At 40.0% G+C, this 25,808-nt stretch overlaps 1 protein-coding gene across 3 annotated transcripts in view; it reads left to right on the forward strand.

Moving 5' to 3' along the window:
• Window positions 1-444: 444 nt before the first annotated feature.
• The window catches only part of gnb2 (guanine nucleotide binding protein (G protein), beta polypeptide 2), a 45,320-nt gene continuing 19,956 nt past the window's right edge, over window positions 445-25,808 (forward strand). Inside the window, exons 1-4 of one of the 3 annotated variants that reach the window (XM_034178631.1) lie at window positions 445-821; window positions 20,225-20,304; window positions 20,414-20,452; window positions 21,122-21,228. In XM_034178631.1, the coding sequence (XP_034034522.1) occupies window positions 20,248-20,304; window positions 20,414-20,452; window positions 21,122-21,228 (203 nt within the window). In that variant the 5' untranslated portion in view covers window positions 445-821; window positions 20,225-20,247. The remainder of the gene's footprint in view (window positions 822-20,224; window positions 20,305-20,413; window positions 20,453-21,121; window positions 21,229-25,808) is intronic. The other 2 variants (XM_034178632.1, XM_034178633.1) reach the window with 2 other exon arrangements.

Consider the following 25,808-nt stretch of genomic DNA (forward strand, 5'->3'; position numbering starts at 1 on the left):
TTTTTGGAGCTAGGCTTGAGCAGCCATGGGTCTTCAGCATCTTTTTCTTTCCTGTTGTGCCTCATTTTGGACCCTCAAGGTGGCCACTTGATAAACACCCCTAAATCATACATGCTGTAAGGCAAGTCCATTTTTGTTTTAAGTATGCATATCGGACATTTTTGGCCACAAAATTTTAATGTGCCTTATTGAGAACAGAAAGTGCATGTTATGACCCCTTTAAACAGATAGGCGTGCCGGGTTTTTTTTTGGCGATTACTACTGATATAGTTTAAGTTTCTTGAAATAAAACGTAGGAACCCTGGCGATATATGAGTGAAAACCTCTCATAAAGAAAATTCCCGCAGTCTGTCCACTAACGAGCTGTTGTGTAGCATCGTTAGCCGTGTGAAGGCGAAGCTTTTGGTGGTTGAAGAGGAGGTCCAGATGAAGTGTCAGCAGAGGGAGGAGGAAGCGAAGAGCGAGGAGAGGAAGGAAACGAGGAGAACGTCACGAAAAGCAGAAACGGACTGAATTTTGTAGGCTTTTTCATGGACAGTTCTCGAAGCTGAGGCTCTGCTCCTTCACAAAGATGTTTTTGTTAAGGTGTCGGGCGTGAAAGCGGCAGAACATTTGACCAAAGCAGAGAAATGGAAACGTACGTAGCCCTCGACGCTTCGGCTGTTTACTGAAGGATCCGAACCTCATCGTGACACACGGAGCTAAAGAAGCTGCCACATCCTCTGCACCTCCTTTTTTAATGACTGAAAAATACATTTAGCTAATCCTCCACGGGATTTTGGGGACGTGTTGCAGCAGTTTTTTAACGGTGAGATTAACAGGTAGATACCCATTCTTTAAAAAAAAAAAAACAAAACACACGTTTAGAAAAAAAAATGTCATTGTTAAATAACTGGGTTATGATGGTTCGACTAATTCAGCTATATCCGTATTTTAGGGGCTCACCGAGCCAAAATGTGGTTAAAGGCCTTCAGCAGCCACTATTTCCTAACCAATCTGTGTTGCGTTCATGGTGCTCATCTTATTATTAAATACGGTGGGATAAAAGAAAACCCAGTGAGGATTTTTGGAATGTGACTGGATTAATTGAATCTTTTTTTTCTGTTATATTGTATTAATAACTGCAACCTTCCATTTTAGAGACTGAGAGCTAGTGTTTCTAATAATTTTAGGAACTAATGCAGCTCTGCCATGTTGATTTCTAGAAATGCAGTCACAGGGGTGGGGTCAGAGTCACAATGTTATTTTTGTGTGTGTGTGTGTGTGTGTGTGTGTGTGTGTGTGTGTGTGTGTGTGTGTGTGTGTGTGTGTGTGTGTGTGTGTGTGTCAAACTAAATAGAATTGTCAACTGCCTGTGTAGTTCATTCACTGAGCACAGTTTGTGTTGTTAACCTTATCATCATCATCATCCTAAGGGCCAGTCTCCTGACCACTGTGCAGCAGTGTTGTAGGGTTGTAGCCACTATTATTATTATTATTATTATTATTATTATTGAGTGTTCTGTCAGTTATTTTTACACTGTAATTACTGTATCATAAAGTGTCAGTCAGTTTGTTTTTTAAATTGCACTTCCTCCCAGAAGCAATTCGGGGTTTTCACGTATCCCATAATCCCTTGCGCACCAGAGAGTCACTGCAGTCAAAACAACACAGAGAATCCACACGATGACAATTGTAAATGAATATTATACTACAAAAATGTAATTTTTTATGCTTTTCATCACGTTAATAAGAGACTGCTGCATGATACCCTGAAAACTTGCTAAAACAATTATAACAAATAATCCATGTCTGCTACGTTTAATCTGTGTGGAATTTAATAAACGCAAACCGAATTTCAGACATATATAATAGTCTGGAACAAAGAGGACAAACAGTGTTGTAAAGAACAATAATCAAGACATTAAAGAACAAACTTTACTTTCCCCCAGAACGACATGATCAGGAAGCGAGTGTAGCTCACAGCAACTCCCATTGAAAATAACGGAGAGAAAGTCTGTGATTCTCGTATGTTTACATAAAACAAACGCAATAATGTCTATAAACCCAGAGAATATATTCACGAGAGTTTTAGGCACAATATAAAAATAGTTTTATGTTGCGATGTTAATGGTGTTGTCCGTGTGCAGCGGTTAAAGTGAAGCATGATCAGAGCGTCTCAATGCAGTTCTCAGTGTTACTGAGATCTCACAGGGCGGTGAACTGTTCGAGGTTTTGCGGGATTTGAAACCTGAAAAGCCTCAATGGAGGCACCTTAAATTGAGGTTTTCTTTCTTCCCCTGCCGTCAAAATGTCTACAAATTCAAGTTGAGTTAAACATGTCACTTAGCAAAAATGGATTTTTTTTTTTTTTTTTACTGTTTTTTTTTTTTTTTTTTTTTTACTTTTTCCAATTAAATATGTAAGGATTAAACCACGAGAATCCATGCATTATACGGTTTGAATGCATGACGCGGAGTCTAAAACACCACGACGCGAAGCAGCGTGGTGTTACTCCGTGAAGTGAATTCAAAACGTATAATGCACGGCTTCTCGTGGTTTAATCCGCTTATGCCATGGTCCCACACAGTGAGCTAACACACAAATATTTATTTAAGTTAACTTTTTGCGTGTTCTCTTCTTCTTTCCCGTCTTCAGTCTTGTCCAGTTCATCCGATGTTAATTCTTTATGCCGTTGCTTTTGCTGTTCTTCTTGTTTGCTCTCCTCCTCTTCCCATTCCTCAAATGTTTTATTTTGGCCAAAAATATTAAAATTCACTTGGAAATCCATGTTTTATCACCTTTATGTCATTCACATGTCAAAACACAGCTGATCTGCGCGTTGCTATGCTGACCAGACCGGAGTGATCTTACAGTGACTTAACTTGCCAAACTACGTGTGCATATACACAAAAATAATGCACGCTAGTTAGACATGGAATTCTCACTGACCATGGTATAAGATAGAGGCAGTGGTGGGCACAGCTAACTAAAATGTTAGCTTCGATAACTGGTAATCAGCTAACTGAAAACTTATCTTTTTTATCGCTAAACCGATAAACTGCCTAAAAACATATTGGAAGCTACAGATAACCGATAATTTTAAATTTTGCCTCCCATACGCTCTAAGCGATTAAGAAGCTGATTTTGAGTTTAAACACCGCCAAAGCTTCTGATGGAACCAACGGCTGTCACAAACCCAACAGCACTTGTCTTTGTGCGCTCCCCCCCCCCCGCTGTAGGAAAATGTCATTTACCCTGACAGGATACAATGGTCCCGTGATGAGGCAGAGGTCTTGAAATGGAAAGCAGGTTTGAATTATGGTTTTGCTTTAAAAATAAAATTATTCACAATAGAATAACTACATTAATGTAACCTCTTAAAATGTACAAAGTGATATGTAACACATCTGTTAATTTTAAAATAATGCACTAATTCTGAAGATTTGAACATTAACACACAGATCCCCTAAGGGGATTATGGGTAACTAAGCCTCCGCTCATACTGATTGGTTGATTCATTCATTCTATGTAAAAACCAACACAAGTGAATCAATGTAACGTGTTGGTGTTTACAAATAAATGTGCTTTTGTAAAATGTCATTTTTTCATTAGTCTAAAAAAAAGAAAGAAATTTTCAAGATCCTGCTAGACAGCGCCTAAGTGCACGTGTGATGACATCACAACTCTATCCAGTTAGGGAGACAAGGTTTCTTTCAATAACAAGAACTGTCAAAAAAATTTGTTGTATGTTGGAATTGTATGGCAGTAGGAATCGCCTGTTCAATACTTGAATAACAATGTCAGTCGCACAAAGAAATCAAATAATAGTGAAAACATGTTTGGTGCGGTGTTATAACAGATCAATCAGTCGCTCCGTGAGGCATCATAACATCAAGCCTGGTTCACATGGCAAGATAATTAGGCCGATATCGGACCCTATCTTCCCCTTCCAACAATCTTAAGGACGCCCCGACAATCGTGATGACGCTAAATATAATCTTATCAGATATTCCTGCTGTGTGTGGTTTGTAAGAGTGGTCTGATCTGCTCAGAAGGACATGAGGAGCTAAATGTGACATGCAGCCAATCAGAAAGCGAGGTGTCTGACCTGAGATTGTTCGTGTGTGAAATCTGTTTGTGTGTGTTGTTTTTACTGTGTGACTGACACCACACACTGTACAACTAAACCTGCCATATCTATGATTTGTTTTTATCTCGACGTGTGGGGTCTCCCAGGTTTTGGAAACCTACAGATAATTTTAAAATCTTGCGGTTGACAACACTGTGATATAACCGGTCGCCAGTAGATGGCAGTGTTCTGTGCATTTTGACGCCAGTTATATCACACCGCCTGAATTACAATTTCGGCTTTTGGAAAAGCAACCTGGGCTTCTTCTGGCATTTTTACATAAAACAAGCACAGTAACAATGTCTATAAACCCAGAGAATATATTCACGAGAGTTTTAGGCACAATATACAAAGAGTTTAATACTGTTGTCCGTGTGGAGCTTGATCAGAGCTTCTCAAGTGCATTTCTCCTGTTGTGAACTTTTACCCATAATGCACTGCGCACACACCATGTCCACACTAAAACCTTCTAAATTAGTGCATTACTTTAAAACGAAAACATATATCTGATATTTTCACTTTATAAAACTTCAGACGTGACGTTAATTTAAATAACTTGTCAGAAAATAGTTTGGTTAAAATTCTAACCATAAGTTAAACCTCTATGCCTCTGGATGACTTGGGTGCTATTGCCAATGTATTAGGTCAAAAGAAATGAGTTTTTTTCTTTTCTGTGACCAGTTCTTCTTTGCCTGCAGAGGATAGAGTAGTTTATTCTTGAACCAGCAATTCTCTGTTTGTAGAGGATAGAACTGTGCATCTACTACAAAAAAACTACATCTGCAAAAACGTTATCTGTCTAAAAATTATTGGACCAAAATTTATTGGAAGATAATTGGTCCGATGATGGTTTTCAAAGTTATCTGAACAGCTAATCCGATAATTAAAACATTATCTTCAATAATTAGCGGTTAGCGGATTAGCGGAACTGTGCCCACCACTGGATAGAGGTCACTTGGTAAACATGTGCCACAGGTCGATCACTATATGACGGGGGACAGACTTCTCTGTAGGTGACCATGCAATCTTAATTTAAGTTATACAGAAGAACCATTAATAAAAGCTGGTCAGTAATCATTATTGTGAGGGCCATACTGCCAGGTTTAAATATATATTTTTAAGGATTTTCAACTTTATTGTCCAGTTCAAAACATTTGTGAGAAAAGTAATCAAAAGTCATGCTCTCATGTAATTAAGATGGTTACATTACTTATTACATTTTTAACAGTAACTAGTAATCTGTAACCCGTTACATTTCAAAAGTAACTGTTGTGAAAGTGTAGTGACACGGACCCACAACAGCGGGCGCAAATGAACGGTCAATAGATGAGCCAAAAGGTAACAATTTAATGTTGTGAAACGTGCACAACGAACATACAGACAATCTCAGAATATAATTACAGTCAAATTACAAAGGTGACGTGTGGGCAGGCTCGAGGATAGAAGACGTCTGTCCTGAGAAGAGCCGGAACCACACGATTTCCGCCCCCACAGAACCTGGTGAATACTGGAGCCGCCAAGTCCCGAATTCCCAGGTGATCACCGTCCCCGACTGTCGGATCTGGTACTGCTGGCGAAGAACAAAGACAGTCAAGTGTGGGTGTGTGTACACCCAGTAACAACAGCGGTGGGAATGCCACCTCCACCTCTCACTCAATATGTTGCAGAGTACCGCAGTGATTCCTCAGGGGAAAAGAGTGCCGTCCTGCACTCACTCAGCCTCCACAGAAAAAGGAACCGGTACTCCTGCAAACACTCACAATATACAGATATATTGCAAAAGACACAAACGGCTGAGGATATTACCTCCAATGAAGTATGATATCTCGGCGATGAGGTGGAGATGACATCTGGTCTTTATGGAGTGCGATGATGAAGAATGTGTGACAGCTGTCAGGAATTAATGAGTGACAGCTGTCACTCCCGGCTGTGTCTGTGGCTGCAGCGCCCTCTCGTGCCTGAAGCCCGCACTTCAGGCAGGGCGCTCTTTGGTGGTGGGCCAGCAGTACATCCTCTTCTGGCGGCCCACACAACAGTAACATTATTTTTACTTATTATTGTGGTAGCAGCAGTGCATTTCTAGATGTTTTTGTGGAAGGTCAAAAAGGGAGGTGTGTCTCTTTATTTCTCTGTGGGATGTTTGACAGGGATTTCCATGCAGCCAAGTTTTGCTAATCGCTTATCTCTGTTAACAGAGCCTGTGTGTCTTTATGTTGTTTTGCTATAAGAGTTAGCCCAACTATAAACCTCATTTTGATTGGTAGCGTTTTTGTCAAAAAGCCCCTCAGCCTTAGAGGACGACACAAGTTGGCTTTCACAGTATACCTTGTGTGTTGCATGGGCGGACAAGTTTTGCTTTTCTTTACATATGAGCAGTGATGGGCACAGCTAACCGAAACGTTAGCTTTGATAACCACTAATGCGCTAACTGAAAAGTTAACTTTTTTGCCACTAAAGTTATAAACTCCTAAAAAAAAAATAAAAATTAGCGGAAGTTACAGCTAACCGGTAACCGCAGACTGTTGGCGACTGTTAAACCAGTTTAAATTTTAGCGCTGCAGAGGCTTTCAGTGCAGCGCTTGTGTGTCTTTAAACACCCTGTTGCTGCAGAGACATCTCACTTACCTTTCATGGTGACAGTGTAGATCAAATGCAAGGCAAAATGCATAGAACACTGCTATCTACTGGATGGGAGTATGAAAAGCGGCCAACATGCTGAGTCACACTTCACAAACAGAGTTTTCAGTTTTGCAAATGCTTTTTTTTTAATGGAAAAAATTACATATTTACAAAATACACATCTGTTTGTAAAAACCAACACGTTACAAATTGGAAATTTGTGTTTGTGGATCACAAAACACGTGGAAATCAAGGACTGTTTGTTTTTTGGGATGATACCTGCCTCCCAAGTTGAATTACAAAATTACAGCATCTCCATCTGCTTGATGGAAGTCAGCTTCAATACCAGAAATTCCTGCCACTTTACCTGCACTCAGTTCTTTCACCACTATTGTAACATCACGGAGATTTGGTAGTTTGCGGCTGACTGGAAGATTAGCCATCAGAACCCTGGCAGAGGTTTTCAACATCCTGGCAGGAGGATCACACTTTTACAACTGCTCAAAGTAGCTGGACCAGAGGGACAGCACAGCAGGGTTGTCTCTCAAGATTGTGCCATCACTTGCTATTACTATGTTGTGATGAGGTGTAGGCACTGTGTAACACAGCCAACACATGTTCCTCTGTAAGCAGGCTGAGGGTCACTAGCTCGAAATGGTGTGTTACCGGCTCGCAGATTGTCTACGGATAGTATTATCGCTGCCTGGATTTTCAGCTCCATATACAGTCCAGAATTTACACAAAGGCAACAAATGGAATTAAAATTATGGCAAATCTGTCATAATTTGTCTTACCATTAAAATGTTGCTGTAGTTGCAATTCATAGAATTACCTACTAAGCCATGCAGTACAACTCCTAGATGATACTTAGTGTAACCGCTGAGAAGAAACCCCTCCTCCTGTGAACATTGAAGACATAGGTCACAGAATTCTAAAACGAGCTATTTCAAGACTAAATTTTGTTTCTAGCGTGGGAGTTTGTACCTGCACATTCATTAAATTTTGGGGGTCTTAGGATGTTTTATGTGATGCATTGAAGTCTTACTCTATGATTCTGAGCTTGTTAAAATCTGTCCATGTAAAAGTAAGTCACTTCCGCTGCTCCCTTGTGTTCACTCGCATGTTGATTTGGCACAAGTGTTTCACTGGTTGCCCTTCCTGACGCAACTCCATATTACATGGAGAAAGTTAAAAGTTGTTGTACAATATACCAATATGCATGCGCTGTAACAGTGTCAAATATTCCAGTTGAAGTTCACGTTTCCCTATTTTAGTAAACAAATTTGCGTTACCCAAGTGTGTGATCTATTATATATTGCCCTTAAAGTTAAATTAGCATTTTTAAGCAATGTAAAAGCAGCATGTCAGGTCCACATTGTTATGTGGTTGGTTGTCACAATGGTACGCGTAGGCTGCAAAAGTGGAAAAAGAAAATTTGCCTAGTACATGGTTGCAAACAAGGCACTGCGTATTACAGTTGTGATCTGCCATACATCGTACACACTTTTCCAATAGAATTGCCAGATCCCGAAGTACATTCTGAGTAAGCTAATTTTACTGTTATAATTGTAATTTTTACTTTTATCTGTCAGCCACTCATCTTTAACCGCTTACTCCAGTTAAGGGTCACAGGATTTTATCTGTTACATATCCAAGTAAACCCATCCAAATATTTGGTAATGTATTGTCTATACTACATTATACTACCAGATAGGTCTGATGGCTATAGAGTCATAGCGTGAAGTACATTGCACTGGTTACCACATATATATATGTGTGTGTGTGTGTGTGTGTGTATATACATATACACACACATATGTATGTATATGTATGTATAGTACACTGTATGAAAACCCTAGAAATGGTCAGGTATACCTTGTGTATACCATCTCTATACCTTGTGTGTTGTATGGGCATGCAAGTTTTGCTTTTCTTTACGTATGAGCAGTGGTGGGCACAGCTAACCGAAAAGTTAGCTTTGATAACCACTAGTCCCCTAACTGAAAAGTTAACTTTTTTGACACTAAACCAATAAACTCCTAAAAAAATTAGAGGAAGTTACAACTAACCGCACACTGTCGGCGACTGATAAATCAGTTTCAACTTTTACCACTACAGAGGCTTCTGAGTAAATTCAAAGCAGTGGTTGTGTCTTTAAACACCCTGTCGGCTGCTGCAAAGACGTCTCACTTACCTTTCTTGGTAGCAGTGTAGATCAAACGCAAGGCACTTTCACTCATGGTTTCATTTATAAACAGACTAATTCTGGACAGTTTATTAACACATTAACAGCAGCGCTATCATTTTTTACAAAGTAAAAATATCACACTTTTAAAGTAATACACAAATTCTCAAGGTCTGAGCGTTAAACCAACACAAGCGCCAAAAGGCATTATGGATACCCCCCGTCAAAATGCATAGAACACCGCCATCTACTGGATGGGAGTGTGAAAAGTGGCTATCATGCTGAGTCGCACTTCACAAACAGAATTTTCATTTTTGCAATGTATGGTTTTACAAATGGAAAAAAATTATGTATTTACGAAATACACATCTACAACCCCAATTCCACTGAAGTTTGGACATTGTTTGAAATGCAAATTTAAAAACAGAATACAATGATTTGCACATCCTCTTCAACCTATATTCAATTGAATACACCACAAAGACAAGATATTTAATGTTCAAACTGATAAACTTTATTGTTTTTGTGCAAATATTTGCTCATTTTGAAATGGAATGCCTGCAACACATTTCAAAAAAGCTGGGACAGTGGTATGTTTACCACTGTGTTACATCACATTTCTTTCTAACAACACTCAGTCAGCGTTTGGGAACTGAGCACACTAATTGTGAGTGTCATGATTGGGTATAAAAGGAGCATCCCCAAAAGGCTCAGCCGTTCACAAGCAAAGATGGGGCGAGGATTACCACTCTGTGAACAACTAAGTGAAAAAATAGACCAACAGTTTAAAAACAATGTTTCTCAATGTTCAGTTGTAAGGAATTTAGGGATTCCATCATCTACAGACCATAATATAATCAGAAGATTCAGAGAATCTGGAGAACCTTCTACACATAAGCGTCAAGGCCAAAAACCAACATTGAATGCCAGTGACCTTTGATCCCTCAGGCGGCACTGCATTAAAAACCGACATCATTGTGTATAGGATCTTACCGCATGGGCTCAGGAACACTTCAGAAAACCATTGTCAATTAACACAGTTCGTCGCTACATCTATACAAGTGCAAGTTAAAACTCTACCATGCAAAGCGAAAGCCATACATCAACAACATCCAGAAACGCCGCCGCCTTCTCTGGGCCCAAGCTCATTTGAAATGGACAGACGCAAAGTGGAAAAGTGTGCTGTGGTCTAATGAGTCCACATTTCAAGTTGTTTTTGGAAATCATGGACGCCGTGTCCTCCGGACAAAAGAGGAAAAAGACCATCCAGAGTGTTATCAGCGCAAAGTTCAAAAGCCAGCATCTGTGATGGTATGGGGGTGTATTAGTGGCCATGGCATGGGCAACTTGCACATCTGTGACGGCACCATCAATGCTGAAAGGTACATCCAGGATTTGGAGCAACACATGCTGCCATCCAAGCAACATCTTTTTCAGGGACGTCCCTGCTTATTTCAGCAAGACAATGCCAAGCCACATTCTGCACGTATTACAACAGCGTGGCTTCATTGTAAAAGAGTGCGGGTACTAGATTGGTCTATCTGCAGTCCAGACCTGTCGCCCATTGAAAATGTGCATTATGAAGCACAAAATATGACAATGGAGACCCAGGACTGTTGAACAATTGGAAGTCGTACATCAAGCAAGAATGGGAAAGAAATCTACCTACAAAGCTTCAACATTTACTGTCCTCAGTTCACAAACTCTTATTGAGTGTTGTTAGAAGGAAAGGTGATGTAACACAGTGGTAAACATACCACTGTCCCAGCTTTTTTGAAATGTGTTGCAGGCATCCATTTCAAAATGAGCAAATATTTGCACAAAACAATAAAGTTTATCAGTTTGAACATTAAATATCTTGTCTTTGTGGTGTATTCAGTTGAATATCGGTTGAAGAGGATTTGCAAATCATTGTATTCTGTTTTTATTCACATTTTACATAACGTCCCAACTTCACTGGAACCGGGGTTCTATTTGTAAAAACCAACACACGTTACACATCGGAAATTTATGTTTGTGGATCACAAAACGTGTGCAAATTTGTAGGTCACCCTCTGTGCATTTTCAGGTATTAATGAGACAAATTTAACTCCATAAATAAGTGTCTTTTCACTTAAAAAAGTAAAGGTTTACATGTACACGCTGTCTTTTAAAGCAGACACACTGTCGATCATAATGCATTGCAGCAATGCATTATGGGAGTTTGGGATTTGTTTTTTTTGTTTTTTTCCAATTATTATTATATTACGTTAGTTTAGGAGTGTTGTTAGTGTTATAGATTTGTTGTGTTTTTATAGTTCAAGGAATGTAGTTCGTTTGGTGAAGAGCTATGTTGTGACCATGAGTGAAAACGGCATTGTGATTGACCTCTTCTGCCACTGTCTAAGCTGCTGCATGTTGTTGAAAGTAAATGAGGGTTTTTCCTCAGTCACACCAGCAGCTGGCCTGCCTCGTTCTGCTGGGGGAGGGTGGAGGGCTGAGTTCCTTACAGCAGCCTGGCTGTTGCAAAACACTTTACAAACAGGAATTAATGCTTGGTTTTAGGGTTTACAAATGTTTTTGACCATTCGGTCTTATTCACTATACCAGCAAAGAGAAATGTTAGCAGACTGAAAGTTAGCCGAACTAAATTTAGAGGAAGCTAGTTAATCTGCTGATGGTTTTCAAAATTAGCTGAAAAGATAATCTGCTAGCGAAAAGCTCATCTTTGCTAATTAGCGGATTAGCAGAACTGTGCCCACCACTGTGTATGAGATCCTAGTTAATATCTACATACATGCAGGGGGGCCATTTGCCTGTTGCAGATGTCTCATTTTTCCAACCATCTGATAGTTGTAACATATCGAGAATGGTCAACTGACGACCATCAACTTCAAACATCACTAAAGACTTATAGTCTCTATGTACTACGGGGGCATTTTGTGGTGTGAGTACATAAGTTAGGGCCACAAGTTCTTTGTTCCACATCCCACTTATTTTGTAGTCCTTTTTTGCAAAATTCTTTCAAAATGTTGGCTTTCCAGCACTCAAAATCTTCAATATTTATAATGTGTTTTGGGTAGTTGAACTTTGACCCGTCCCAGCATGCACCACACATACTGACATGGCTGAATTGGCTTATATAGCTTCTCTAAATGTCACAACCAGTTCATCTAAAATTTAACCCGTGTATCAACTGTTTAGAGGTGTCTGAAACAAGTTCAGACTTGGCTAACCAGCAGCAAATCTGTTTTGAAATCGGTTCATTCCACTGCGTCATTTGGTGTCTATTCACTCAGAGGTGTTGACACACTATCTCAGCTTTAGCTCAAACCTTATTTATCACTTGGGGGGGGGCACAAATTATAGGTCAAATATGTTGAGAATTTAATATTTTTCACTTGTGAATATATTTGTATTACTTCACACACATGAATTGGATTCATTCAAATTTTTTTGCTCTAGTCATCTGCACATCCTCTGTGTAACACTGACCAGCACATCCTGTGCTGTGAGTAAATGTCACTTTCCAGCAACAAGAGTTTAGAAACGGACTCTGGAGCAGGGGTTACCAGCCCTGCTCCTGGAGACAACCTGTCCTGCACATTTTCCAGCTCTCTTTGCTCCACCCATTGGTAATGAACTAAATCAGGTTTGTTCTGCCAATTGAGAGCTAATAAAATAAAATGCCAGACTTAACTCTTCAGTTGTGGTCACAGCAGGTACACATAGAAAAAATTCAGGGCAGGCGATCTCCAGGAACAGGGATGGTGACCCTGCTCTAGAGGCTCTAGAGGCTCCAGAGACGGTGGGTTTTAGCCTTCTTGATACACCTGAGGTGCAGGTGCCATGTGCAGTGTTTGTGCTCCCCATTTTGGGATGTTCAAAACCAATGTAATATAAGGCATTATCTCATTATATCAAATCCCAAACATGTTTGAAGAGGTTTCAAAGCAGTCTTGGTTTAGAACAGTTTAAAACCAATTTGACATTTCAGAAATAAGATGATTAGTTGGTGATTGAAAAAACTGAAACTGTGTGACTATAAAATTAAATATCATAAGGGGTCATACAGTACATGTTTGTACCTTTTTGAGAGAAAGCCAGTGTCCTTCTCTCGGAAAACCAGGCGCTCATTGGCTTAAAAAAATGACATGGAAAGCATCTTATTGGATGTGCCCCCCCATCTTGTCATTGGCTGCTTGAGCAGCTGTACCAATGAGACTGAGAGACACGATGCACTTGTTCTGCTTCCATGAGAGCTCTGAGATCCATCTGGTATCAGGTCCCCTCAGGGAACAAAGAACTACTATAGCTGTTTGTGCAGCTTCTACTGTATGCTGCTGCCTGTGTGGCGTTACCAATAATTTGAATATCTACTCGCATGCAAATACAAGCTGCCTCTCTGGGGCCATGTTTGAATAACTGTTTTCCAACACAGAAGAGAGGAAAGGCTACAGAGTGAAAACATGATAGTGATATTTGTGTGTGTGTGTGTGTGTGTGTGTGTGTGTGTGTGTGTGTGTGTGTGTGTGTGTGTGTGTGTGTGTGTGTGTGCATGACCCCCCTCCCCCATTTAAAATTAGCCATCAGAAAAAAAAAGGTCCTTCTAAGTGTGTGCAAGGAGGAGGTTTAAACAGAAGCAGTCCAGCTATTCTGTTATGTATTCTTATTTACTACAGGTGAGGGTGGTGGCCAAGTGGTTAATTGTGCTTGTATCCAGTGTGAAAGGTTTCCGGTTGAACGCCACCACTGCCCGTTCTCCATGTAATGTGGAGTTGCGTCAGGAGGGGCATCCACTGTCAAACTTGTGCCAAATCAACATGCTGCTGTGGTGACCCTGAATGAGACAAGGGAGTAGCCGAAAGGAACTGACTGTCCTTGTTATGTGATAACCGTATTTTTCAGAGTCAAGTGGCGCCTGTTGAAGAGTAAAAACTATATGTTGCACCATAGTATAAGTCAAACTTTTTTTCTGTATTATCAGCTTTTTATTTTTGGGCATTGTTGTACTGTACTTTTTGTTATTGGTGTTGTTCTTGTATTAGAGTTTATTTTGTTTGAGTCCTAGGAAAGCCCTATCTAAAAGGTTATTATTATTATTATCCATAACAAAAGTGTGATTTTTTTTTTTTTTCTGGATACTAGTAAAAGCAAAACAATGTAACTTATACTCAGGGAAAATGTGGTAGTGGTATTTGTCAGAAGGATTATTACATCTATCAAGGAGGTAATGATTTTGGCCTGGGTTGTTTGTTGCTTTGTTTGATCATCTGTCTTTAAGGTGTCTTAAAACAGGTAAATGGATTATATTGAAATTTGGCGATCAGGTAGGATTTGACTAAAGGAACATTTCATTTGATTTTCAAGCATATGGAGGTCCATTTGGAGGTCCTCTTATTACTGTTTTTATATTGTGTCCCACTACTTTCCATGTTGTTCATACTTTGGAGAAATGGTGCCCCCACCAACATTTGAGCGGAAGTTCAAATGTTGGTGGTGGCGTGAAAAGTTGGACGGCACAGTGAATTAGCAGTTAGCACTGGTGCCCCCAGGCCCGGCGCCAGAAAAAAATATTAAGGGGGTGATGAGTTTATCACAGGGGGCGGGGTCACCCCCCCCCCCCCCCCAAAAAAAGTGCGCACCGGAGGAGATGTGCCTCTGAGCGTGTGTAATGAATTGGGTGCGCTCCTGGAAAGCTCGTGTATTTAGGCTACACTGTTGTAAGAGACTGACTGAGTAAGAGTAAAGAGTGATGACAGTATTTTTTTTATTATTATTTGAATGTATAGACCCTCGGTCAAGTGATCTCCTGCATACCAGAAAACCAAACTAACAACTGATCAGAGAAACGGCATGAGAAAGTAGATTAACCCCACATACAGCCCTCCATCACAAGCGCAAACACAGTGCAGTTGGGCATGACAGTCACACAACGGGTCAAAGATAAACCTTTCATGTAGCTATATTTACAACAATACATAACTTTAATATCTGTCATTGCGGGCGACTGGCCGTGAACGGAGGGACTAAGAAAATGCATACCGCATGACAACAGCATGCTATTTGCATTATTATCACTTTTTACTGAGATACACAACACGTAACGCGTACATAAAAAGTTGGCTCATTTAACTTTTGTCGTGTCGGCTCTCGGCTAGCTGGCGCGCGCTGCTCTCCAATTTAGCCAGTGCGTCCTCATCAAGCTGGCTGCTTTAGCTGCTGTTCATTGTCGTACTATCCATGAGAAAATCATCCGGAATATCCATATTGGGACCAAAACACACTTCTCGCATTTTCATCTTTTCCTCTGCGGACAGTCCCACCCGCGGACAGTTCTTGGGCTGCGCGCTATGACGTCATTTGTTTACACATAGCGGGCGGGTATAGCCAGGTACCGTAGACGTAAATCTACGATACCGGCCCAGCAACGCCCCGGTAAAGTGATAATAATATTGAATAACTAATATTTTGCTATATTTTCCAGTATTTCTTTTTCTTTCTTATTTTTATTTTTTTGATAACTCTCACATCCAAGGGGGTGGGATTGATGACGTGAGGGGGCGTCGCCCCCAAACGCCCCCTCGTGGCACCGGGTCCGGGTGCCCCACAGCAAGAATGTTGTGGATTGCTTGTCTGCTCCTTTCCCTGACCAAGGCAGCATTTCTACATCTGGAATTTGGTCCTCGGGTGCCGGACTGTGGCTGCCCACTGCTCCTAGTGGTTGGATTGTGTCTAACTGTAGTTAGGATGTGTTAAATACAGAAGAAAAATTTTGTTGTATGTATGTATGTATATGTACAGTGACAATAAAGACTCTAATCTCTTCTGTTCTATTACAGATGGAAAATGTTTCCACAGATCTCCATAAAATAGTGAAACAAACAATTAAGAAGGAATAATTTTTTTCAGTTTTTGTTTTAATCTGGAAGGGTGATCTGAATATTTTTAACTTTGTTTCACATAACGAGAGCAGCCATCTTTCATCATTTCAGTCAGTTCCTTTTCAAAAACAGAAATCTTCTAAGCAAAACCAAATATATCAGAAAGAAATGTATCAGACTGTGAGAAATAGACCTACAGTCCTGAGGCATTTTCATTAATCCCAGTGCAAATTTAGAGGAGTATTCAGTTTTACTATGTACTCTGATTGCCTTTCTACATGGCTGTACCTTTCCAAAGGTATTTGACCACTGGCCCAGGGGCCTACTAACCTGTCAAACACTGACTGCCCTTCAGACATAATCTTCAACCCTGCCAGTGGTGGTTGTTTTGCTACTTTGTTCAGTGGTTGCTTGGACGAGGTGTTGAGTAATGTCATGGGCTTGATTGAACTTGGGTATCTTTGTCAGTGAGGAAAGGTTCATAGAGCTCGACTTTGTCTAATGCTTTGATCTTTGTGGACTCAATAGATGTCCTGAACGTACCACTTGTGAAGCTGTGTGAGGAGTCAGGGTGTCTGGGTTTGCAGTTGCAGTTGAATCAAAATTAAAATCTAGGTTTTCAACTACTTCCTAGAATCAGCCATGACAAGTGTTTCTCTATGTGGTGAACATGTTTAAACATCTCTGGGAGTACAGTCCATGAGGTTGAGAGATGTCTTGAAAGAGGATGTGGAGTCATGAGGTCCCTTGACAGAGGTGTTGGACAACGTTGATGTCTTTGCAGAAGAACAAAGGTCCAAGTCTTCAGGATCACGGTGCCTCTTGTCTTACTGTTTGTTGACATACTTGGGCTTTAACCAGTGGCCAAAGGTCATCATCTTTGGTACTAGTTCTCTTGGAGAAATCTTGGGTACTACTGCATTGACTTGTGTCAGATAAACAGTTACTTTGGAAAGATTGCACCAAGTGGACTGACATGAATCATGGCTCCAACACGAGAGATGTCAATTGAAACAAAGGAGAGGATTATCAAACTCTTAAAAGAGAGTAAATCATCACACAATGTTGGTTGTTCACAGTCAGCTGTGTCTAAACTCTGGACCAAATACAAACAACATGGGAAGGTTGTTAAAGGCAAACATACTGGTAGACCAAGAAAGACATCAAAGCATCAAGACAGAAAACTTAAAGCAATATGTCTCAAAAATCGAAAAATGTACAACAAAACAAATGAGGAACAAATGGGAGGAAACTGGAGTCAACGTCTGTGACCGAACTGTAAGAAACCGCCTAAAGGAAATGGGATTTACATACAGAAAAGCTAAACGAAAGGCATCATTAACACCTAAACAGAAAAAAACAAGGTTACAATGGGCTAAGGAAAAGCAATTGTGGACTGTGGATGACTGGATGAAAGTCATATTCAGTGATGAATCTCAAATCTACATTGGGCAAGGTGATGATGTTGGAACTTTTGTTTGGTGCCTTTCCAATGAGATTTATAAAGATGACTGCCTGAAGAGAACATGTACATTTCCACAGTCATTGATGATATGGGGCTGCATGTCAGGTAAAGGCACTGGGGAGATGGCTGTCATTACATCATCAATAAATGCACAAGTTTATGTTGATATTTTGGACAATTGAAAGGATGTTTGGGGATGATGAAATCATTTTTCAAGATGATAATGCCATAGGTATTAAAGGCACTGCGCTGCGGTGGTTTGAATCATATTTGTCTAATAGATTACAATTTGTTCATGTAAATGGGGAATCTTCTTCACAGACTAAAGTTAATTATGGAGTTCCACAAGGTTCTGTGCTAGGACCAATTTTATTCACTTTATATATGCTTCCCTTAGGCAGTATTATTAGACGGTATTGCTTAAATTTTCGTTGTTACGCAGATGATACCCAGCTTTATCTATCCATGAAGCCAGAGGACACACACCAATTAGCTAAACTGCAGGATTGTCTTACAGACATAAAGACATGGATGACCTCTAATTTCCTGCTTTTAAACTCAGATAAAACTGAAGTTATTGTTCTTGGCCCCACAAATCTTAGAAACATGGTGTCTAACCAGATCCTTACTCTGGATGGCATTACCCTGACCTCTAGTAATACTGTGAGAAATCTTGGAGTCATTTTTGATCAGGATATGTCATTCAAAGCGCATATTAAACAAATATGTAGGACTGCTTTTTTGCATTTACGCAATATCTCTAAAATCAGAAAGGTCTTGTCTCAGAGTGATGCTGAAAAACTAATTCATGCATTTATTTCCTCTAGGCTGGACTATTGTAATTCATTATTATCAGGTTGTCCTAAAAGTTCCCTAAAAAGCCTTCAGTTAATTCAAAATGCTGCAGCTAGAGTGCTGACGGGGACTAGAAGGAGAGAGCATATCTCACCCATATTGGCCTCTCTTCATTGGCTTCCTGTTAATTCTAGAATAGAATTTAAAATTCTTCTTCTTACTTATAAGGTTTTGAATAATCAGGTCCCATCTTATCTTAGGGACCTCGTAGTACCATATCACCCCAATAGAGCGCTTCGCTCTCAGACTGCAGGCTTACTTGTAGTTCCTAGGGTTTGTAAGAGTAGAATGGGAGGCAGAGCCTTCAGCTTTCAGGCTCCTCTCCTGTGGAACCAGCTCCCAATTCAGATCAGGGAGACAGACACCCTCTCTACTTTTAAGATTAGGCTTAAAACTTTCCTTTTTGCTAAAGCTTATAGTTAGGGCTGGATCAGGTGACCCTGAACCATCCCTTAGTTATGCTGCTATAGACGTAGACTGCTGGGGGGTTCCATGATGCACTGTTTCTTTCTCTTTTTGCTCTGTATGCACCACTCTGCATTTAATCATTAGTGATCGATCTCTGCTCCCCTCCACAGCATGTCTTTTTCCTGGTTCTCTCCCTCAGCCCCAACCAGTCCCAGCAGAAGACTGCCCCTCCCTGAGCCTGGTTCTGCTGGAGGTTTCTTCCTGTTAAAAGGGAGTTTTTCCTTCCCACTGTAGCCAAGTGCTTGCTCACAGGGGGTCGTTTTGACCGTTGGGGTTTTACATCATTATTGTATGGCCTTGCCTTACAATATAAAGCGCCTTGGGGCAACTGTTTGTGTGATTTGGCGCTATATAAAAAAAAATTGATTGATTGATTGATAATGCATCTTGCCATAGAGCAAAAACTGCAAAAACATTCCTTGCAAAAAGACACATAGGGTCAATGTCATGGCATAGGGTCAATGTCAATGAGCAGATCTGATTTGATGCAGGTGTTAATTTGGGGGATGAAAATTTACAGGGTGATTCCATAATTTTTTCCTCAGAATTGAGTGATTCCATATTTTTTTCCTCTGCTTGGTCTAAAAAAGTAACTGTTACTGACTGCCACAATCTCTTTTTCTTGATTTCTTATAGTGTTTCTTAAAGCCAGAAAGTTGCCATTTGAAATGACTTTAGTTTTGTGTCATGTCTGTGATCTGCTTTTTTTCTACAAAATTAAACAACTGAATGAACATCCTCTGAGGCCGGTGATTCCATAATTTTTGCCAGGGGTTGTACTTGTATTCTGAAGGATTGTCAGCTATGTTACTACAACCATGTAGTGTGCTTCCCTGAATGTGATCCAGTGTCCAGGTAGTTCAGTACTGAAGACCCCAGCAACTGCAAAATACTCAGAGGATGCCCAGGTGGAGATGGACCAGTAATCTGCCTGGGTAATTGCCAGTCAGCATCCAGGGTATTTCCATAGTATGGTGGGTGTGGTGATGCTCGTGGCCTGCACATGCTCCCTAACCTGATCTTGCCAGCTTTGGCTGCATTATTGAGTTTATGTGAGCGTTTATCTGCTGTACCACTGGACTTGGGAAGTCTGAAACTTGATAGCCATCAACTGGCCCAAAGATTACACAACAACAACAACATGGGGCAAATGTGAAAAATTGCTTTTTGCTTTAATTCTTAGGACACGTGGCTCAGATATCAGGTTGTCATGAAGTCATTATTGGTCGTATCTGTTTTTTTAGTGGCTTTAGCATGAGATGCTATTTGATACAAGAATTAGGGCATGTAGTCTAACATATCTTTGGCATTAAAGGGTTTGTTCATGCGGTCTGTCACCTAATAATGATGCTTCACAGCACCTTACTCACTACGGATTATTCTCCTCAGTTAAATGAGGCATGGCTTCAGTGCCATAAACAGATTACAGGGTTTTTCTCACTGTATGGGATTAGTAATTCCAGAGATTAATGTGGGATTTGTTCCCCCAAATTGTTGCCAAAAGTAAGTAATTTGATTGAGTTACTCACTTCTGAAAACATGAAACCCAGCATTTGATAACAGAGGTGGTATTTAAAATTTTACATCCATAGATAGTCTTGAGAAAGTTCTTTTTTGTAAAAGCAAGTCTAATGCTTTAAATTATCCCCCACTGCCAGGGGACAACGGTGACAAATCCAAAATGAGTGAACTGGAGCAGCTTCGACAGGAGGCCGAGCAACTTAGGAACCAGATAAGGGTACATCCCATGAAATTTGTTAAAATTAAGTTCAGCTTTCCCTTTTTTGGTCCATGCCATGATTTATTATAGTGTTGTGGCTTTCTTTCTATGATTCCATGTTTTTCAGGATGCAAGAAAAGCATGTGGAGATTCCACTCTGACACAGGTATGTAAAGATACAATATACATGTTTTAGTTATCTCATGAAGGTAAAGGTTTATTTTCTGTTTGTTCTTGTTTAGTGTTGTATATTTGGTTGAGTAATTGGTACCGTTTGTTCTGTCACTTAGTTTGAGGACATGAATGCATTGATTAGCATTTTTGTGATTTCCATTCATTTAGAAGTGTGATTTTAATTAAAGCCCACAATGAAAAGAAGTTTTTGAACTTTTTTGTGCAATCTTCTGTCATCTCCTATATACAACGTTTAAAATTTTGCACACTGTATTTTCTATGTATTAATAATGATTAATAATAACACACATGGGCCAAACAGATGGATGTTAAAGATGTGTAAAACTTAACTATGGATTAAAAAGTGATTCTTTTATTGTAGCCTTGATATGTCGCCTCTTTTTGTTATAACAGATGATTTGGCAAAAAAACATTTGGTGAATTGTAGTGATTGTAACACAGTTTTAGCCCTCCCCAATACTAGAATTATAAAAGGTTTGTCTAGATATACACAAGATGGAGGTTTACAAGGCACTTGTTCGCGTTTGGCATAAATTGTGTGTTCCTGTGCATGTTTTCCCATTTAAGACATTTAATGGGCTTTCCGGTACCGTTAATAATTATGTAGCACTTTGATTAACTGATTCTACATTCAACCTAGATAACAGCCGGCCTGGATCCAGTGGGGCGAATTCAAATGCGGACGAGACGCACTCTCCGTGGACACCTCGCTAAGATCTACGCCATGCACTGGGGTGCAGACTCAAGGTTATATTATATGTGTTTCTTTCATGAGTTCACATATTCCCTTTGATTGAAATGGGAGTAGGTATAGGGAGTGAAAACCAGCAGACGGTTGGGCCTTTATTACATAGTTTTCCATGCTTGGATTATAGCTATAGCCACCACTGAGTTATTGAGAAATACATAAAATATAATAAATAAATACATGGATGTATTAATTCATAATAACAGTAATTTAATTTCAGACTCAAACTACATTTGTGTGCTCCATTAGCACAAATAAAACCTATATATTTTGAGGAATTTTAGAGAGATTGGTGCATATTACACAGTGGTGTCCTAAATTAAGACGTAACAGTTTACACTAAAGATGTTCTTGAGGTTAAAAACAGTGGACTTTAGTGCTGTATTTGTTAGTAAACATGGGGGGGGGGATTCTTAGATGCATTGCAATGCAGATGTGGACGATTCTGGATTGATTCATAAATCTAAAAAATCTATTTTCTAAATGTTAATTGCTGGGGAAGGAATGCTGGCGCTGGCCATGGTTAATGAGCAGTTTTCACATTCCTTATGTAAAGCTGTATTTCTGCTTTTACTCAAGTCATCAGTGCACTCTTTACTTGAGAACATTTGCCATACAGCTTTGTTAGGACCACTCTGCTCCTGATCTAGCAAAGACAGCACACGGGAGCGGTTACAGGTGCTGGGAGATGTGCTGCATGATGACGTAGAAAATCCAGTTCTGGCCACTAGGTTTTAAAATTTAGAATCAGTGAATGAGAGCCACACATGTGCAAGTATGTCTGAGCTGTTAAAGGATGTATTGGAAGTAAATTATTTTGGATTCTTACAAATTTGCTTTGAAAAATACCAATCCTGTATAGAAGAAATATGCATGGATAATCGTTTTATAATCACATTGCAGTCCTCTGAATTATAATGGAATTGTGAAGTGCCTAGAGGGTCCCACCCCTACTAAACACATTGGTTAACTCTCAGTTGTTAGCTAATGTTTATTACTGCATTAACTAACATCACTTAATGTGCCTTTGTTAAAAACGGACCATCTCAAAACACAGGAGTGTAACTTTTAAAATAATTATGTCTGCCAAGGATGTGATAAAATCATTATCGTTTATTTATTTATTTGTCTGTCTGTTTGTTAGCAGGATTACGTCAAAACTACTGCACGGATTTTGACAAAATGTTTTTACCACAGATAGATATTAGGCCATGGACGAACCCATTAAATTTTGGAGGTGATCTGCATCCGGATTTTGGATCAAGGTTTCACTTTATATAATCTTTTAAGGATTACGTCAAAACTACTGCACAGATTTTGCTGAAACATTCACCAAAGATAGATATTAGGCCATGGAAGACTCCACTGAATTATGGAGGTGATACGGATCCAGATTCTGGATCAGGATTTCACTTTGTACACCTCACTTTGTCCAATTTCGAGGATTACATCAAAACTACTTAAGGGATTTTCACCAGATTTTCACCACACATTGGTGTTAAGACTCAAATTTTGGAGGTGATCCAAATGCAGATTCTGGATCAGGATTTCACTTTGTAGACTTTTAAGGATTACATCAAAACTACTTCACGGGTACGACATCACAATGTAAAACCAAGATCAGGAAGACACTATTTTGTTTCAGCTTGTGAAATAAATATCAGATTACAACATCTTGATCAGTCGGACCACTCTGGATCAGTATGCAATTTTTGCATTGTGTTGTGGAATCCGGATCCAGGTAAAGTCCGGGTCACTGTGTGAATCACATATCTGTTATTTTGAGTCCTCGTCAACCCTTGGCAAACATCTCAGATTGTTCTTGTTCTGAAATGCCAACAACTGTCTTTTATGAACCCAAGTTAATGCACCAATATAGAAAACTGAGCAACTTAAGTCATTAAATCTGTGTGGCGAAGACCGGTAGTAATTTTTTTTTTTCACCAGGTTTCCATGATTTGCATAGAGGGTGTGAAGTTAATGGAGTCAGTAAAGGGCAAGAGAGGTGTTCCAATGTCACTTTTCAGGAACGTTGTGGAAACAAAGCCATCTGAAGCATTGAGACTTTTCAGCTATTTGTGTCACCAAAAACATTATTTACCCACAGCCTAAATTTGCAACATCAAACAAACAAACATTACAAACATTAGTTACTTAACAGCAAACAGTGTGCTAATCATAGTGTCTGTTATCAGTCATCATACTGCTGTTCTGTTTTTTATTAACATCAGAGATGAAGTGTGACTGAGCAGTGCAAACACCACTGTAGTGCTATCAAATTTGATATTGTTGTAACCATTGAAGACCCTGAAAAGGATACCTCGGAGTATAATCATAAAATGTGATTAATTATCCTCCCAAAGTTTGCTGTTGATTCACTTACTTTAAAAGATGGACACATGAGCACCGTGTTCTTTGAAAGCGCGCTGATAAAAATAAAACCAAAGAATGAAGCCAGAGTGCGGCTGTTGTCCTCATCACCTGCACAGGAGATGTCCAGCATGCTGTCCATGCATGCAAGAAGGAACTGAGCCTTAGATTTATTCCACTGCAGTCTTCAGAAAAATAAATAAAAAGGGGAAAAGACAGTAAATCCAGTTCGCGCAGCTTGTCCGTGGCCAGACCGGACGCGTCCAGCCCGCTCGCGTACATGCACAGCGGGTGTGCACTGACCAGGAGCATTAAACTTATTTTCACTTTTGTCCTCATAAAAATAAATTAATAAAAAGAGGTAAACACAGTAAATCTGATTTTTGCAGCTCATCCATGGGTGGACAGGATGTGCCCAGCCCGCTCACGTGTGTGCATGGCAAGTGGGTGCCAGCTGACTGGCTGGAGGCTGCTGGATTTGTCCAGGCACTTCCAGAAGCGCTGTTCCTTTCCCATCATATAAGTGGAAAAGTGTGTATCAACACCTCACAAGTTGTCTCACATGTTGCGCACATTCTGAGTCACAGAGACCATGTGGTGAAGAGTACAAGGCACCCGACAGACAATTTGGCGTGCAAGTTTATCGTGCAAATTTTTTGGTCTGTTCAAAAGTAAGGTGACATACAGCTGCCGCCCCGCGACTGAGGCACGGGGACGGTGAACAACTGTGAACCTCACACCGAACTGCACAAATTTACTTGCAGATTCCATTCGCAAGCGGTCACAGTCCAGTCAGATACTATCCTCATTGTTAAGTGCTGATCTGGATTTGAGCTAGAACAATTAGGTAAAGGTTAGTGTGCTTTAAAGTTATGCGAGTGTTTGTGTTCAGTTTTTTTTAGTGCCAACTCACAAAGTCACCCCAAGGCACTTCACAAGGTTAAGGTCTAACCTTAGAAACCCCCCTGAGTGAGCACGTAGGTAACAATGTTAAGGGAAAAACTCCCTCAGGCCTTTTTTGAGGAATAAACCTCAAGCAGACCAGACTCGAGAGGGGTGACCCACTGCTTTGGTCATACTATTAATAATAAAGATTAAGTAAGTACAACAACAACAACATACAAAAGAGACATTACAGAAGTAAGCATCCATAACTATATGGATGCTTACTTCTGTAAACTTTTTATCAGACTTTTTTTCTTTCTTTAACCTTTATTTAACCAGATAATAAAATCCATTGAGAACCAGACCTCTTTCACAATGGTGACCTGGCCAAGAAGGGCAGCAGCACACGACATACAAGACAAACCAAATGTAACAAAACAACACAACCACCATAAAATACAAATACAAGCAGCTGACCAAAGGACACAAGAGCTATTTTTTGGAGTAACATTGTAAGCCCCAACAACAATAACAACTGTTTTATCTCAGCAGGCAAACCGTTCCACAGAACAGGTGCACAATAAGAAAAAGCTCTGTGACCAGCTGACTTCTATTTAACCTTTGGAGCACACGGTAATGCTGCATACTGAGAACACAGAGCACGGTCTGGTACATAAGATTGTTTGATTGTTGTAAGATGAACTTGTGTCCTAAGTAGTTTGGGTTTGGAATTTTTTGTTGTTTTGAAATCACAGTGAGAAGGTTACAGATTTTCAAACACTGACTGAGACTGTTTCTGTAGCTCCTGCATTGAGACAGCAGGTGCTAATAATGACACAGAGTTGTTGTTGTTGTTTCAGCTGCACCCATTTGGTCGAGGTCACCACAGAGGTTACAGTCAGATCTGCATTGGTATTTGGCACGTTTTATGCCGGATACCCCTCCTGATGCAACAGAGTAGTTTAAACAATTATATTCTGTTACATGTATCCACATAATCTTTTTAAAGCCTGAAGATAGGATTGTTAGCATACATTTGTAAATTGGATATGTGTTAGGGTTTGTTTATGACCCGGAGCTCAAACATGTCGAGGCGGTTTTGCAGGCGAGATAACGCCGCTACTCTGGTTAGCTGTGTAGGCTAACACTTACTGACACAACGTCTCCTATCTGCCTGGGAACCAAAAAAAAAAAACTTTTCACGACTGCTTTAGTGATTGCAGCTGAAAAACAGTACACCATTTATCTGTGTGAAGTTATGCTGTGTATATATTGCACAACGGCATGCAGGTCCCCACAAGTGGTCAAATCTTGCGATATCATA

The sequence above is a fragment of the Thalassophryne amazonica genome, chromosome 9 (genome assembly GCF_902500255.1).
Source record: "Thalassophryne amazonica chromosome 9, fThaAma1.1, whole genome shotgun sequence".
Lineage (NCBI taxonomy): Eukaryota > Metazoa > Chordata > Actinopteri > Batrachoidiformes > Batrachoididae > Thalassophryne > Thalassophryne amazonica.